This window comes from Stenella coeruleoalba (genome assembly GCF_951394435.1).
Source record: "Stenella coeruleoalba genome assembly, chromosome: 14".
Classification (NCBI taxonomy): Eukaryota; Metazoa; Chordata; class Mammalia; order Artiodactyla; family Delphinidae; genus Stenella; species Stenella coeruleoalba.
The window spans coordinates 19,247,897-19,265,502 of record NC_137160.1 but is presented as its reverse complement, the minus strand read 5'-3'; the positions used below and the strand labels follow the sequence as shown (position 1 = coordinate 19,265,502).

The following is a 17,606-nucleotide window of genomic DNA, read 5'->3' as shown; positions in this document are numbered from 1 at the left end:
TGCCTTCTAAGGGTCTCTGAGATTATATGCTAATAATTGCTTAGAAATGAAGCAGGTGCTCAAACATACACAGAAATTTATGGAATCAGAATCCCTGAAAACCCAAGAGGAACAAGACTGAGGATGACTAACCCCTGTGGTTCACACCTTTGTTGAAGACGGCCACGTAGAAACAGAGTTTTCTGACTTCTGTTACTTGCATTACAACATACCAGTAAATGCTACTCAAAGTATCACATCACGGCCCACTACTCTCTCCTGGGGCCAAATCAGATTGGCAGAACTAAATAGCAACAGGGTGCAGAGAGCCAAGGGGCAACTAAAGAGTTCTCTTGGGTTTCATCAGTTAACAGAACACGAGTAATACCAGCCACAGTTTTGAAATTGCTATGGCGTCGGGTGAGAGAGGAAATTTGTTGCGGCAGTGTAATATTTAGTACAAAGAGTGCTGGTCTCGTTGCTGGCTTGTCTGGTTTCTAATCCTAGCTCGGCCATTAACCAGAGAGTATCCATACCTGGGTCACTTCCCCCTTCTGGGCCTCAGTCCTCAGCAGTAAAATAAAAGCAACGGGCTGAATGACTTCTGCGGTGCTTTCAGCATCTAAAATTCAATGGTCCTAATTCCTAAGAACTATAAAAGCAGAACTCATTTGTTTATCCTCTGAAATCTAAGTGGTCAAAGCTCTCCTATATTTAGTGTCACTGAAATAAAAAGGTGCTTCTTCACCTAATGACTGACCTTCTAATGAATTCTTTGTAATCCAAAGTCACACTAAAAATGATACTGAAAAGAGGGAAAGTGGGCTAAGACTGGCTTATACCAGTGGTTTCTAAAACGTGTGCCACATGTCACCTAGGAGTCTAGTAAGAGGCCTCAGGTGATGCTGTGGAGAACAGGTGTGGGTGGTGTGTTTCACAGGGCTCCTCCACCCCTAGGTCATCTAGGGCAACTAGATCGTTAGGAGACCACTACTCCTACCAAGTGACAATCTGATCCTTCCCTCCCAGATACCAGAGCTGGGCCCTGCTCTCCTATGAGTCTTACCACACTGCCGCAGCAATTTTTTAAAAAATATATACCGTATCCTACGAGACTGTGAACCCCTTGAGAGCAGAAACCACAACTTAGCATAGCGCTCAGCATTTGGTAATGACTTGGTAAATGTTTTTGAAATGAATAGATGGGCTTTAAGCAAAAAGGCTCTGGGAACCACACTAATATTATATATTAATAGTATAGAAGCTTTTCAGCTAAAATGATCCCACCATTGCTGACTCTACTGACGAGTAATCAAGAGCAGGAATAGGGCTTCCCTGGTGGCGCAGTGGTTGAGAGTCCGCCTGCCGATGCAGGGGACACGGGTTCGTGCCCTGCTCTGGGAAGATCCCACATGCCGCGGAGTGGCTGGGCCCGTGAGCCATGGCCGCTGAGCCTGAGTGTCCGGAGCCTGTGCTCCGCAAGGGGAGAGGCCACAACAGTGAGAGGCCTGCGTACCGCAAAAAAAAAAAAAAAAAAAAAAAGCAGGAACAGAATCACATGAAGGTATCGGGTTGGCCAAAAAGTTTGTTCCAGTTTGTCCATGAGACAGTATAGAAAACCCGAATGAAGTTTTTGGCCAACCCAATATTTTTACTTTTTTTTTTGCGGTACGCGGGCCTCTCACTGCTGTGGCCTTTCCCGTTGCGGAGCACAGGCTCCGGACGTGCAGGCTCAGCGGCCATGGCTCACGGGCCCAGCCGCTCCGCGGCATGTGGGATCTTCCCGGACCGGGGCACGAACCTGTGTCCCCTGCATCGGCAGGCGGACTCTCAACCACTGCGCCACCAGGGAAGCCCAAACCAACCCAATATTTTTGATGTGAGTTTCATTCTTGTTCTGTTAAAAGAGGAGTGAGGTGACCTGAAAGACTTTTTTTCAGGGCTCATCTGAATACTGCATGAATAATGGAGAGGCATATTTGGAAAACCGCTATTTCAGTAACTTATCAAAAATGTAATGATTTAGTATCAAAATTGATATCCGATGGCTTCCCTGGTGGCGCAGTGGTTAAGAATCGCCTGCCAATGCAGGGGACACGGGTTCGAGCCCTGGTCCGGGAAGATCCCACATGCCGCAGAGCAACTAAGCCCGCACACCACAGCTACAGAGCCTGAGCTCTAGAGCCCCGCGAGCCACAACTACTGAGCCCGCGTGCCACAGCTACTGAAGCCCACGCGCCTAGAGTCTGTGCTCCGCAACAAGAGAAGCCACCACAATAAGAAGCCTGCGTACTGCAACGAAGAGTAGCCTAGAGAAAAGCCCATGTGCAGCAAAAAAGACCCAATGCAGCCAAAAAAAAAGAACTGATATCCGAGGCACAGAGGGGAATGATATCTGGGGGTAAGAGTTTCTAAGCAGGTGAGTAATAAACACAGCTATTTCTTTCTTTCTTTATTTTTGCGGTACGTGGGCCTCTCACTGTTGTGGCCTCTCCCGTTGCGGAGCACAGGCTCCGGACGCGCAGGCTCAGCGGCCATGGCTCACGGGCCCAGCCGCTCCACGGTGTGTGGGATCTTCCCGGACCGGGGCACGAACCTGCATCCCCTGCATCGACAGGCGGACTCTCAACCACTGCGCCACCAGGGAAGCCCCCAGCTATTTCTTTAATCTCCCACATTCCGAAATTTCTGCTTGGATTCCATTAGAAAACTGGGAGGCTAAGGTAAGAAAAACAACTTAATGTTTTAAAATTAACTACTCCAACCACCTAGCAAGGAGCACTCACCACACCTCTTGCCACTTAGCACAGACATGTTGATTTAAGAATAAGTGTTTAGACAAGGTGGGATTTAATCCAGCATACTACCATACTGGAGGAAAGTTCTTTACCTTTCCATGTGGGTAGGGAGCTGCTTTGGGAAACTGGCCATAAGACACCTAGAAACTTCTCTCTTGTCGACCAACATTTGTTAAGATTTGAAAATCATGAGTTCTAACCACCTGAAATTAGCTCTTAAAAGGTATAACTATAGATCCTGTCTGAGGAGTGCTCATGATGGTAAGACAGAGCATGGAATTCACAGTCAAAGTCCCCTGAGTTTAAATCTAGCTTCCGGACTTGATATTGACCACTCAAACCTTCTAAGGCTCATCTGACCAACACCTAAAATGGAACGCATTACCATCTTCACTGGGCTCTTGTGAAGATGGCCTGAGATAAGGTATATGGAGCTCCTAGCTGAAGGGCTGGCCACTTGTCAGGCACTCAGAAAATATTGAGTTTCCTTTCTTCCCTTTTAACTGACAATTTATCTACTGGGAGGGAAACAAAATGTAACACATGGTACTCGAGGAATTGACAATCTAGTTGGTAAGACAAAAGTCAGACCTACCAAAGATATATAGCTTTGCCTAAGTGGGTAAAATAAATATCTAGCCAATGGTATGATTCATAGCGCTGTGAGAGTAGAAAAGAAAAAGACTCTCACAGGTGGAGGTGGCAAGGAAAGGCTTCCTGGAAGAGACAGAATTTGAGTGAGAGTTTTGAGAATGGGTGGGAATGAGATGGGCTAAGAGCAGTGGATAGAACAGGACAAGCCAGATAGACGCAAAAGACGTACCTAGTGAGAATGCACAGCGCAAATGCTGGTAATATGCAGAGGTTGGTCTTGCTGGCAAAGTTTCTGCATTGGAAGAGCTAAGCACAAGGCTTTTGGTAGACAGTGATGGGCTTAATAAGCTAGGCTAAGAAATATGTAGATAATGGAAAGCCGGTGAAGGTTTCTGAGCAGGAAGGAGCAAGGACAAATAGTATCACCTAGAAAGCGCACAAGAATCAACATTCGCTCGAGTGCTATGAGCCATGCTGCTGTGAAAAAAAAAAAAAATCCCTTTCATTATACTAATACTTAGTCATTCACTGAAGACCTACTTCAGAACTCCAAGGAAAACATTTTATGAATCAAAAGCTAAGTACAATATGTTAGCAATTAAATGAGATAACATAATGGCCCAGGCAGAACCACGGTTCTCCCCACCACGATTGCAAGCTGCTGCAGAAAGAAATGCTTCTATCATCTTCCAAGTGATCAAGCCATTTCGTTTTGATTTTGGAAGGCAGGGAGAGAGGAAACGAGGAGAGACGGAGGTCAAGAGAATTCAAAGCTATCTGTTCTTTAATCAGAAGGAATTATTAAGGAGAGTTATAAAGGAGATTGGCTCAAAACAAAACCAGCCCTGGGATGGGTGTTAAGTTACTGCAACTCGCTTACACTCCAGAACAACAACTGAAGGTGTGTAGCTGGGAATGAAACTCCCACCAGCACTGGTCCGACGTTTCCAGTGTGTACCTCCCACTGCTACTTTATTTACTGCAGCTGGCCAACGTTTTATGGCCTGTTTCATGTATTAAAATTCAAATGTGGAAAACATTACCAGTATCCTCCTTGAATTTTTTTTGTTGTTGCTGGGGGGAGGAAGGGGGGGTGGGTTTTTCCCTTCCCCTTCAGCTTCCTTTTTATTGTGGAATGTATCAAATGGTCAAAGGCTAACTTCAGACTGACTAAATTCAAAAACTATTTCCTTTGTTCTGATGTTTTTGTTTGAAAAGTCATACCAGTTTGCGCAAGGCAAGAAATGAGGATCCGATCTCTTGTGCACACGTTGGGGTTTCGGGCTGAGGAGCTCAGATGCGCTGGGCGCCCTGAACGTTTTTGAGAAAAAAGGAGAAAGACTGCTAGGCCTCCGTCGGCTTCAAAGGGCAGCAGGTTGTCCTGCCATGGCTTTGGAGTTACTCTGTGATCTGGTTGGCTCGGCCGTCACCCTTGACTGCATTAGAAATGTCTTCAGGAGAGTGAGTGGGCACTTTTCCTCATCAGCAAAACTAGCAGTTTTATTGCTTCGGCATCGTTTCTTCCAAAATAATTAAAGACGTTGCTGTGTAATATGGGCTGATGATTTCCCCTTTTCTATTGCTCTGTTCATTCTCTCCCCTCCCCCTCCATCTGGGTCAGTCCCACTTGCCATCTCCAAAGATGAGTCTAGTCTCTTCCTCCTATCCCACCTCTGAATCAAACTCAAAGAGGCGGCAATTCAAAGGTCAACTAAAAGGTTCCAGAAAACATCTCTGTATAGTTTATTATTTTAAAGAACCACTTAACCTACATCTGGTATTTAAGAGCAAACTTTACATATTTATGGAAAAAAAAAACCTGTCTCTGAAGCAACGTCCTGGGTGCACGTTGCATCCGTTTAACATATGCAAAACGAACACAGCTACAGAAATTAAAGTATTTTTCTCTTGATTGAGAGCAGATATACAGAAATGGTTGTAAGTCACAGATCTGGCTTTTAATAAAGCCAGATTTCTTAATTAAAAGCAGTATTGTTTAAACATTGTAGTTAAAAAAAAAGCTGTACAAACTGAAATCTCATATTATATGCATCCCAAGCGTATTTAGCACATTACCTGAGGCCAAGCTAAATTAAAATCTAGATTTTCCTTTTGTAAACTCTTAGCAACTGCCATGAATAGACAAACAATTTTTACTCAATGAGGAATTTTTAGGATAGAGTCTACGAAAAGCGAAAAAGGAAAAAAAAAAAAAGATTTAGCTTTGGCATTCAAAAATACCTTTCCACGTTTTAGAAGTGAGTTCACTGCTTCTATTTATAAACCAGTATTTTTGGTTTCAAATTGGTTGCAGGTTTCCATAACATACCGCTCAGGATGGGACTCTTAATCTTTTCTTAAGAGAAATGCAAAGGAGGGCAGAAGAATACTTCTGAACGAGAAAAGAACTTAAAGAGCCTCACAATAACCTGCACTTCTTTTGCATTCTCCTTTTGGAATCATCTTTAAGTAAGAGATGCTCTAGTGATAATGGAAAATAGACCTTCATACGTGCAACTTTCGGAGAGCCTGTAAGGCACGAAACAGGACACTAAGGTGTCCTCTGGTCAGGAGTTGGTAAAGAGCAGAATTACACAGAATCACTAGTAATATGAAATTCCCCACCCATATGGTCACTTCATTCATTGTCATCACTTAACATTTTGTTAGGGGGATTTGCTGAATCTTTGTAATCATCCAAGAAAGAATGCACTACCAAGTCCTTTCCAAAAGTAAGCGGCAAAATTGAAATTTCAATTGTAATGTGGACAAATCTGCTTAATTAGTATTCAAATAAACACATTCATAAATAGGTAGTGGTAAAACTACGACATACTGAAATTACATGGTGCCACATCATCTATTTAGACAGACACACCATATATTTCTACCTCCCACAGCATACTCAGAAGCAAAAGACATTGATGTGGCTTATTTAATAATAATTTAAAAAATCCAACCTATTCACATGTGAAATGCCAGCAACGTAACATGAACATTGGGATCTTTAGCTGAAGTCCCCAAACTGAAGATCTGAACACACCAGCAATGACCCAGCAATGATCTCCTAGGCTTATACTTAAGTGAAATGGAAACATATGTCCACACAGAAACTAGTACATGAATGCTCACAGGAGCATTATTCCTAATAGCCGAAGACTGGAAGTAACCCAAATATCCATCACCTGATGAATGGATATTTAACGTATAGCTATACAATGGAATCTTTTGGGGAATAGGCCAAAAAAAAAAAAAAAGAATTATGCTCTGATAAATGATAAAACACATATAAACCCTGAAAACATTATGCTAAGTGAAATAAGTCAGTCAGAAAAGACCACCACCTACTGTGGGATTCCATTTATAGGAAATATCTAGACTAGGCAAATCTATAGAGACAGAAAGTAGGTTAGTAGTTGCCAGGGGCTAGGGGGAGGGAAGGATGGAGAGTGACTGCTAACGGGCATGTGGATTTCTTTTCTTTTTGTAGGGGTCAAAAATGTTCTAAAATTAGACTCTGGTGCTGATGGCATAACCCTGAGAATATATGTAGAACACGGTACATTGTAAAAGTGAAAGGGGTGAACTGTAGGTTAAATAAATTACATCTCAATAAAGCTGTTTACAAAAGAAAAAACTGCAGCAGTAGTATTTGTACTAGAAATTCTAATTCTATAAGATAACTAGAGTCCCTAAATTTAGTCACTTACCATGAGTGAATGTCTGTTGGCAGAAAGAAGACCGGTTCCATACCCTGAGGCCAGACCACCCATTGCTCCATTATGAGCCGGTCCAATGATTCCGTGCATGTCCCCATGACCACCAGGCATGGCTGTGGACGGGCCCACGGCATGATTCCGGAGAACATGAATAGCATCGTCCAGTCTTTCTAAACGATCTTCAATTCGGCTTTGCTGTTGGTTAATAAATGATGTGAAATTTGATTTAGTTCGAAATTCGTGTGTAGGTTATAGAAATAAAACCTGAGTTGACACGAATCACACTTTGGGTCTCTGAATATATGTTTCCAGTAAAGTTTATTTCCTTAAAATTATAATAAAAATAAATAGTGACCTTCCTAGAAAACTGGTGAAAATTGTTAATGCTATAATTATAGTGTAATTTTTTGTGAACAAATTCAGTAATTCTTCCAGGACATTGTTAGTACACATGCTACACTATATTGCATAACTTTGAAAGAGAATTTAGATTTACTTCAGAAAAGAAAAAACATTTATTGAGTTTAAGGAACGTTCTGGCAGGCAATTGTTAAAGATTTCAAAAAGTTAACAATGGAAAGGTGACCTAATTATAGTTTCCCAATTAAATTATCTTCTTAAGGGCATATCTCCTGGGTTTCCTCTGTGCCATATGATATAGTGTTATGTATCAAGTCAGGGACAGGTAAATGCGTACAGACTGTAATTTCTTATCAAGTACTAACAATTTTTACTGTGTTTCTTGCTTTCTAGCTACCATCACCAGCTTGTGTGTGTGTGTGAGTGTGTGTGTGTGTAAAGGGAACTGGAGCCTCAAAACGGTTAAAGAAAAACATCGCAAAAATTCTGTCAACCAAAGTGGTAGGAGATTTCAAGACTGAAGAATCATAAAGACTTGAATGAATTGTTCACCAGGAGCTTCTAATTGATTTCAAAGCCCTTACTATAGTAGAGAATTCACTACCTTATAAAATGAAAAACCAGCTGATCTTTTTTTCACCCCAGCCATTAGGATCCTAGTTTTCCACAACTGGATACAGCCTATATGGATGGTTTTTGGTGAAGAAATTGGACATGGAGATGTGTATTCATTTTTTTCAGTGTGATCCATAATGATATCAAACAAACATCTCCAGGGTGCACTTTAAAATACACCGTCTCACTGGATCCTCACTCTACATGTGTAAGCAAGCAGCGAAGACATTATTATCCCTTCCTTATAGATGTGCAAATGAGGCTCAAAGAAATTAAGTGAATTAATCATTCAATGTCACACCGCCAGGAAATGGTAAAGTCAGGGTTACGATCTAAGTCTTCAAATCTAGTGCCTCTTTGTACCGGATCATGCTACAATCCACTTTGATTTCCAACGGGCTGTGCAAACAGATACACCAGCTCTCCCGCCTGAGAAAAACAATTTCTAATTATTCCCTACTAACAGAAAGAACGTGTGTCTAATACAGTCAGTCTAGGGTACAGAGCCTTCTGATTTGGTGGGCTTTGGTGTTAAGGGGCCTCCTTTAAACTCCTAGCTCTGCTGCTTATGTGACCTTGGAAAAGTGACTAAACTTCTTTGAGTCTATACTTCTTAATTTATAAAAATAGGAATGATGATATACGCTTCCAAGTGTAAGCGTGAGCACGAAAAGAAATAATACACGTGCCTATCATCCTTTCCGGCTCACAGCTTTTGGGTGGAGAGCAGTTTCTGCTTGGGAATCCCCTCTTGAGTGTTCAGAATTCAAAGAGAATTAAAGCTGCCGTTCACAACTATAAACCTAGTCTTTACAGCTCTAGAGCTGGAAAAAACCAGTTTTGATCGATGGGTCCCAGAGACTGACTAATGGAAGGAAATACTTAAAAGAACGATGGCCTGTAGATTCATGGGGCTTATGTAGGCAGTGCTTACACTGTCTCAATCTGTGGTCACCTTATTGGCTAAAATGTGGAGGTGGCCGATTTACACACGACAGCATGGAAAAGCACAGTGAAGGGGAAATCCACCTTTGTATCTGCATTTTTAGATTTTCCTTAAGTTGTTAGCCAAAAGGAAGAAAGGAAACCCTGAACGGCTGACAAGACAACATAAAGATAGATAGATAGATACATAGATCTATGCCTACTTCCATGTTCCATCTCAAAATATGCAGAGAAAAAGGGAAACTCAACCTTGAAGAACAGCTCCTTGCTGCTACCCCTCCCCATCTGACTCATATACAGACCAGACAGTGCACAGAGCAGTGTTGCTTCATGCATGTTTCCAGCCCCTTCCACCTAGAGCTGAGGGTCAAACACTGAATCATCATGTGATTATTTATAATATTAATTACACCAAGGGAAAATTTTCAGCTATTCCCTACAAGAGAGATTTAATGAAATTACTAGATTTCCGCGAGAATCAAAGTGAATGAGGAAATAAGCAGTAGGCTTCTTATTCAGAGGTCAAGAGGAACACACCTATAAACCCGTTATTCTGGAAAGTAAAGCACAGAGATGTAGACTCTCCAAGTGTTCCAGCTCCACAGCACAGCTGGAACTCCGGCACTCTCATGTCAGGAGAGGCATCTAATCATTGATGCACATCTTCCTCTCAAGGGGAGGAGGCCATGATCCTTCCAAGATTCTCAATCTCTTACCTGGTTCTAGATATTTAGAGCCCTGAGGCTTCCACTGTAGTAGTATCTGGGTTACAATCTATAAACAGGAACAAGCACCGTCTAATAACTCTGGCTGTAACCAAACGCGTGGGCTTACCTGACGTGAAAATAAGAACCTTGGAGAGTGAACTCAATGGTAAAGGAGACACATGGCCTGAGAATGGTCAGAGTGGGGACTTCCCTGGCGGTCCAGTGGTTAAGACTACACCTTCCAATGAAGGGGGTGTGGGTTCAATCCCTGGCCGGGGAGCTAAGATCCCACATGCCTTGTGGCCAAAAAACCAAAACGTAAAACAGAAGCAATATTGTAACAAATTCAATGAAGACTTTAAAAATGGTCCACATCAAAAATAATCTTAAAAAAAAAAGAAAGGCCAGAGTGAAGATGTGCAGATGAAACTTACCAAAGAGTGTAAGGGTCCTTCATAATTAGGAGATGATGAAGCCTGTCCTCCATTTCTAGACCAAACAGCTGTGCCTGCTGATATGAAAATGGGAATTACAATGAGATCCGTATAATCTTAAAAATAATCTTACCAACATTTTAAACAGTTCTTGTAAAAATTAGCAATATTGATTTCTACTTGGACAACAGGGAAATACACGTAAACTTCCCATACAAGAATTTGGGGGCGAGGAAAACATTTTAAATGTAAAACATGTAGACTGTACGTGGACTCAGAATTCTCTCAGGCTTCCTCCTAAAAGGGAACACTTCAGTGATTCTGAATTTTAGCTAGAGAAATGTCCCTTTGATAGAAAACTATCATACACAGTCAAGGTACTTTTAAGAGTGCAAAGAGGGGCTTTCATTACACCCTCATGCAAAGCCAGTTTGTTAAACCAAAATTCTCTCACCAATGAAAAGCAGCTCTGCTACTTGTTTTTTAAATGATCTTTAAGAAAGGATAAGCCTTCAGAAACTTTTCAAGGAAATAAGATTAGCTGGCAGCGATCCACTAAACCAGAACTTTAAACACTCAATATAACAACATTAAGTAATTTCTTCCCAAGAAAACACGTTTTTAATGATTCACTATACTTAAAGAAAGATTCCTGCTATAACAAATATAACATGTCTAACCTACCACTTTCAAAATAAAAACCACTTTTAAATTTAAAATAATACATACTCCATGTAGAAAACTTAGAAAATAAAAAAAATTCAAGAAAGGGGAAAAAAATCTATGATCTCACAGAAATCTCCTGCTCCGACACTGTTAGCACTTTAAAAATCCATTCTTCCTGCCATTTCTGGGTGTGCATGTGTGTGTATTTTTATGCTAAATAAAAATAGAATATTTCGTTCAATTACTTTTAGTGACAGAATCTGGACAGAGCGATTGGTGTGAAAATAGCAGTCTATCCCCATATTTATATCTTCATAAAGTTCTTTCTTCCTAACATGTGCTCTTCCAGGATGGATTACCAGCACCCCAAAAGTGGCCTTGTTTCAGTGTCTTCCACATAAAGCATGCTCCTCGGTTTGGGGGATTTGTGGCGTTTTCTGGAATGATTTGTTCCCTGTAACTTTCCCCTCCCATCCTTAACCTGGAAGTGGAGTGACAGAGTGGTGAGCCCTGGATTCCAGCCTGAGCTCTGATATTGCTACTGATGGATCCTCAGCACATCCCATACTCTTTCTGGGCCTTCGTATGTCCATCTGTAAATCAGAGCATTCAACTCAAACAGCTGTTCTCAAACGTTATTAGGTTCTAGAATATTCTTTTTTCCAAATTACAAAATGGATGAAATCCGAGCTGCTTTGTTTGAAATGGGGAACTTGGGAGTTCTCCCTGTCCAGACTCCCTCACCCCTGGCCTCACTGGGCTCCGTGTTGTCTCAAGCCTTCTCTGGCTCAGGACATTGACACCTGTGATCATTTTCCAGAGCCTAACAATATGGTACTGAGCCGGAAGTGTACAACAATTCTGAACCTGACTTTTCTGTCATGGGGAGTATTTCCTTGCTGCTCCATTATCTTCTATGTCATCTCTGGCTCTTCCCGGTTTCAACATTAGCTCTCTGGAGATATGAACTAAAAGGTCCAAGCTATTTCCCTCTCTATTCTGTGACCCCCTGGTGTCAATGGAGGCTTGGAAAAGGCTGATATGAAGTCTCACCTAAGCCACTCTGAAAGCTTTGTGGCCATCTGAAACCTCCCACTCTTTACCAGGGAACCCACGTTATGAGGGGCCATGTGAGTGCTGCATGCAGGGAATAATAGAGAGATGGAGGTGGCGGCATTCAGGCAAGTGACTCCAGTCTAAATTACAGTAAGGTCAGGTTTCAATCAGGTACAGATGTGATTTCGTGGTTTTTTTTTGTTTTGTTTGTTTTTAAGAAGCCACCTGTCCTCTTTCCCAAGAGAAGAGACATGTACCAGACAAGGCCTTTCTGGAAGCATTTATACTGGAAAGGCAATGCGCCTTTAAAATGGAGCTCCGAAAAGCGCAATGCTTTACTAACACAATTTAACAACTTATAATGTTATTATTTGAAGCCACAGGTCATGTTAATTTGTTCTATTAAATGGCAAAACATCCCCTTTTACTCCACAGCTACATCACAATTTATTTACACAATTATAGTTTTCTTCAAACATTACAGTAACAAGGACTTTAAAGAGGGAACCTGAAAAGTCTAAAATTTCTGTGGGAAATGATCCTTTTGAACAGTCTATATTTGATGACTACATAATCTATATTCCTATTCATGACGATGTGAACTGGGTTTTCTCATTGAGATGTTTTCTTGGAGTATATTATTCTGTGCAGTATCTTCTACAGAGCCAAGATAAGTTTAAGAAGGAAGTTTCCCACATGCCTGTATTTCTAAAAACATGTAATTTTTAAGAAAAGTTTTGGATGTAAATGACTTCACCATCGTAGGGCAGTCTGTCTCTCCCACCTCTTCCTATTTGTCTGTCCAGAAATGCTCTGGTTTGAGCTTTTGGAGGGAGTGAGTTTCCACCTAGTAGCACAGGAAGTGTAAGGGGGAAACCATTCCATAAACTGACACTCGGATGCAGTGGATTTATGGTACTGTACCTGACAGAGACGGGGGAGAGCCAACAGGAGTTGAAGGGTTTGATGAAAAGCTGTTGTTAGTGTGATCTGGAGAATAGATCTTAAAACAGTGGGGAGAAAAAAAAACAAACAAACCCTCATTCATTGGGAATAAATATTCAACAATTTTAAACTACAAAGTGTCAATGCAATTCATTTACGAATTCCAAGGTACACAATGCATTCAACGATCAACTGTAGTACCAATATTCTAAAATGAAAAACTTAATTGATTTTTCAATAGAAGAGCTATTGAGGTGGTATGAGATAGTGGTAAAAGAACCAGACCGGGGTCAGCCGACTTTAGTTCTTGTCCATTTCCTCCCATGTCCTCCCATGGCTGTGTGGCCATCAACCTACACAGATACTCCAAACCTCCCTTTCCCTCCTCCATACAACAGGCGGTTGGACAGCATCATCTCTAAGATTTTTGTCCAACCCCTTCTGCATTATGTTTAAGGCATGTGATTCCAAGGCATAAGAATGCGCAGACTGAAGAAAAACTTTTCCTTAGGTCACAATGCTAATATAAGTCAAACTCATCTCTGCCCCCATTGGTAAGGAAAAACCAACTGAAGAGACAAAACGTTAGAGCAAGTCTCCACTTACGTTTACAAATGATCACATTCAGCTTTTGAAGACCGTACCAGGTACACTCCTTCAGACAAGGAAGGGTACCATCTGTCACTAGTGAACATGCAAGGAATGCTGGATTCTAGCCTCTAGGCAGTGGGCGGGCAAAGCGGAGAAGCTGAGTGCCAATTATGTGACAATTTCTCCTGGGTCTCAGTTATGGTCATTTTTCTGAAATGCCTTTTGCAAAGTGTTTTGGAATTACCCCTTGGCAAAGTCAGTCAGTCAGGGAGTACCCAAACGACTTCAGAAGAAAATAAGACATCAAGATAGAAAATCTATCCTCTTAAAGGCCCTGAGAATATCCACCAATCCACGATCGAGTACCGGGAAGCAGAGGAGGCAAGATGGAAGACCAGCCATCCGCTGGAATCTTCAGTTCTCTCCTCAAGTTTTCCAATGATCATTATGCAAGGAAGCTAGCCTTTCCAAAAATCAAAGCTATTTGCCATCCATTTTCTAAAATTCTAAATGTCCACTTCTGATTAAAGTTCACCCTTCTGCCATGGTACATATGAAGTCCAAAGTCAATATTTCCTCACCGAAGCAAGTGCTTTCCCCAGAGCATCTCCAGTCTGGGAGCTGCCTGCTGCTCCGCTTCCTCTATTTGCTGCAAAAACAAAAGGCAGAATATGAAAAACCAGGCAGTGAGACGCCAAATGATTTTCTATTCCTGGTCCATTTACTCACAATTTAATTGCATTTTTAATGCTAATTACGACACATTAATCTTTAATTAGCATTAATTTGTTTGCTGAGGTAGATGTCAAATATATTCATGTTACATTTTTTTACAGATAAAATACAAACCTGACACCCTGGTTTAAAGATAAAGTGTTTTAGTTGCTATTACATTCCCCCTGGTTGTATATGAGTGGTCGGTAGTGAACAGTAGCAGGTGAGCATATGATGGTCATTGCTAAAAAGTGTGCAGTACTTTCAGGTCCCTGAAATCCTCAGAATTTGCCTTTTCTTTATATTTTATATAGTAAACTAAATTATCTTCATGAATGATTTACATCTGCTTTCAAATTTAAAAAAACCTTTTTTTTTGGCTATACAGCAAAATGAGATACTCCTCTCAGAGTTCCATAATAAACAAAATAAAACAAAAAAATCTATAACAGGCCTGCCTTCCTAGGAGGGAAAATATTTTTAATATTTTAAGTAACATATATTCTCCACATATTTTAAGTCTGTGTTCACATTTAAAGAATTTGAACCCTTAGCTACTAAAAGTCAATGTTGTCTCAAATTCTGGAGATAAAGTAAGTCCACATGATGAAGAAGCAATCTCTATTATCTTAAACACTGGTGTTTCTACCTACAAAATAGATGAACAAAGAGTACAGTCAGCCTTCTGTATCCACAGATTCGGCATCCAAGGATTTAACTAACCTCGGATCAAAAATCTTCAGAAAAAAAAAAAAATTCCATACAGTTCCAAAAAGCAAAACTCGAATTTGTTGTTAGTGGCAACTATTTACATAGCATTTATATTGTATTAGGTATTATAAATAATCTAGAGATGACTTAACGTATATGAGAGGATGTGCAGGGTTATATGCATATACTGCGCCCTTTTATAAAGGGACTTCAGCGTCCTCAGGTTTTGGTATCTGTTGGGCGGTCCTGGAACCAATCCGCTGGAAGGATACTGAAGGATGACTGTACTGTTAATAAAGGGATATAGGTTCTGGTATATAATTCGAAGCCAGCTCTATCTAACAAGTGTCTTTTGGAAGCAATTTGCCTTTATAAAATGGTATAGCCAGTGGTGTCCTTCTTTTACATTTATTAAGGCCTCAGCATAAGCAAATAGATATAATATTTAAATAAAACCTATTAAGCTCCAGGAGAAGATGTTTCTCACTATTTTGTGAAATAAGAAAAGGAAATCTTAAATCAACTGATTAACCCAAGCAATACTTCATTACACATTTAAAACTTAAGAAAAATTCCCAGCCCTATCCTCAACCCAAGAAAGCAACCCTTCTGGCAAATGTGACATCTTCAGCTTCCAGATCTGTAAAATACAGTCGCGGGATCAGATGGCAAGTGGTCAAATTATCTTCGTCTCTAGCTTATCCTGACCTCTGCTTAGCATAGTTAAATTATGCTTGTTATTTTTACATATTTATATGTTAGGTATGATAGTTCGATAATCTTTTGATGTGTGCTTTATTTGGTTAACAAAACTCACACCCACATTCATTTGTTAATTACTAAAACTGAAAGAAGACTAGTATGTGATAAAAAGAACACAATCACCTTCTGACAAAACAAACCTATTCTTATTCTTATCACAAATTCATAATAATAAAAATATATTAGTTGCTAGTACTAAGGAATTTATGTATAAGAAAGTTCTTTGAAATGAGGGTCTGACATCATACAATTCAGCTAGTGGAAGGAACTCAGAGATCAAGAGTGCTAAAAATACTTAATATAAGAGATAACTGAAATTATATCTGGTGTGAAAATAAAAATTTCTGCATCAAGGAGTTCTTTTAAAACTTAAGACAATTCTAAAGAGAAAATAATAAAGATTTTGAAAACACAAAGAGCACTAACACTTTTTAGCATGTATTACCATGGTATTTGGGGGCAATTATACGTATATATTTGTTTTTCTTCCCCCCCAGAAGCAATATTATCATATATACTTAAAATTAGATTTATCAGTCAAAATAATTTGTGATATCTGCTTGACTAGAAAACAGATCTTCATGAAATGAAAATTCAGAGCCACAATAGAAAAAAATTACATTACCTAACAAAGAAACTAAACTCAAATAGGATAAGATATTGTTATACTGATGGATAAAATTTGCTGCTGTAGTAGCTTTCAAAAGATTAATTCTTTGAACAGCTTTAAAATGAGAATAATAAGTGTTTTAAAATATACTTTCATGAAACCAAACAGAAAGAATTAAAAACCAACAAAAATATTTTAGAGACATTTAAAAAATAAAGTATACTCTCAATTTATCCCTTCCTCCCACCCTTTCCTCTCTGGTAACCATAAATTCATTGTCTAAATCTGTGAGTCTGTTTCTGTTTTGTAAATAAGTTCATTTGCATCTTTTTCTTTTTAGATTGGGAGTATGGGATTGACATGTACACCCTGCTATATTTAAAATAGATAAGCAACAAGGACCTACTGTTAAAAAAAAAAAAAGAATATGCCTAATTCAAAAATAAATTATATAGGGCATAAAAATCATACTTTAGAAGAGATAAGATACAATCCTTACGACCTTTTCATACTACGCCTTTCTAACTAAACTTTCTATTAGTGCCTGTTTTATACAGGGAGGTGTTAGAACTCAGGAAGTATAATAGAAAGACAGGATTTAGCGCCTTACATTATGTTGTCATGAAAATGTTTCAGAAAACTACAAAGGCTGTTCATGGAAGCCACTGATAAGAGCAGACTATTTTTTAACATACAGCCAGCCATTCTACCTTGCAACAGCTGGAGAACCACCCCCAGGGCTTAAATTTCAAAGCAGTTTATTGGGACCAGTTTGCCCTTTCACTTGGAATGCCTTTTGTTCTGTTCCAGGAAACACTGGAGAAGACACATTTTCAAGAGTCCCTAAACATGTTCAGCTACATGGGTCCTTCTCCTGAAGATTTCTTTGTAGTTGTGTGCCTGTTATGTGAAAGGGCATGAATAATCAGAAAGTGAATATATATTTAATTCTCAAATAGCAAAATTTCTTCTATACTGAAGAAACGGGTCATGTTTAGCAAACTACACTCCTCATTAAATGTGTGCTCATCAAATCCACTTTCCCACCTTTAACGTAACAGGACTTGATTACTATTCCAGGCCTGAGTTTCTGTCAACTGATATTATCAGAGATTACCAAAATGCCCAGATAACAGAAATAAAGAGAAAAACTATTGCCGCCCTGCTTGGTAAAGACTGGATGGATTTCTCATGTTATTTTAGCTCTTACCAGTTTCTCTAGCTCAAGAGAAAAAAAAAAAAAAAAAATCAAATCTCTAAGTAGAGCTGTAACATAAATATGAATGGAAGATGAGAAGTTATTAAGAGGAACTGTAATTTTGTAGGAGGATTTGACACTGCCAGCCACCCAAGCATTATTCAGATGGCTTGAACACAGGTGCTATTGCTTGCCAGAAGAT

The 17,606-nt window shown here is 40.0% G+C and overlaps 1 protein-coding gene across 22 annotated transcripts in view; it reads right to left on the bottom strand.

Annotated features, from left to right (window-relative positions):
- TCF4 (transcription factor 4) overlaps positions 1 to 17,606 on the bottom strand; it is a gene marked incomplete at its 5' end in the record, with an annotated part of 357,231 nt that overhangs the window by 23,116 nt on the left and 316,509 nt on the right. For all 22 annotated transcript variants that reach the window (XM_079941979.1, XM_079941981.1, XM_079941978.1 and 19 more), the window contains 4 exons: positions 7,082 to 7,285; positions 10,152 to 10,228; positions 12,798 to 12,876; positions 13,991 to 14,058. In XM_079941979.1, coding sequence (XP_079798105.1) covers positions 7,082 to 7,285; positions 10,152 to 10,228; positions 12,798 to 12,876; positions 13,991 to 14,058 — 428 coding nt within the window. The remainder of the gene's footprint in view (positions 1 to 7,081; positions 7,286 to 10,151; positions 10,229 to 12,797; positions 12,877 to 13,990; positions 14,059 to 17,606) is intronic.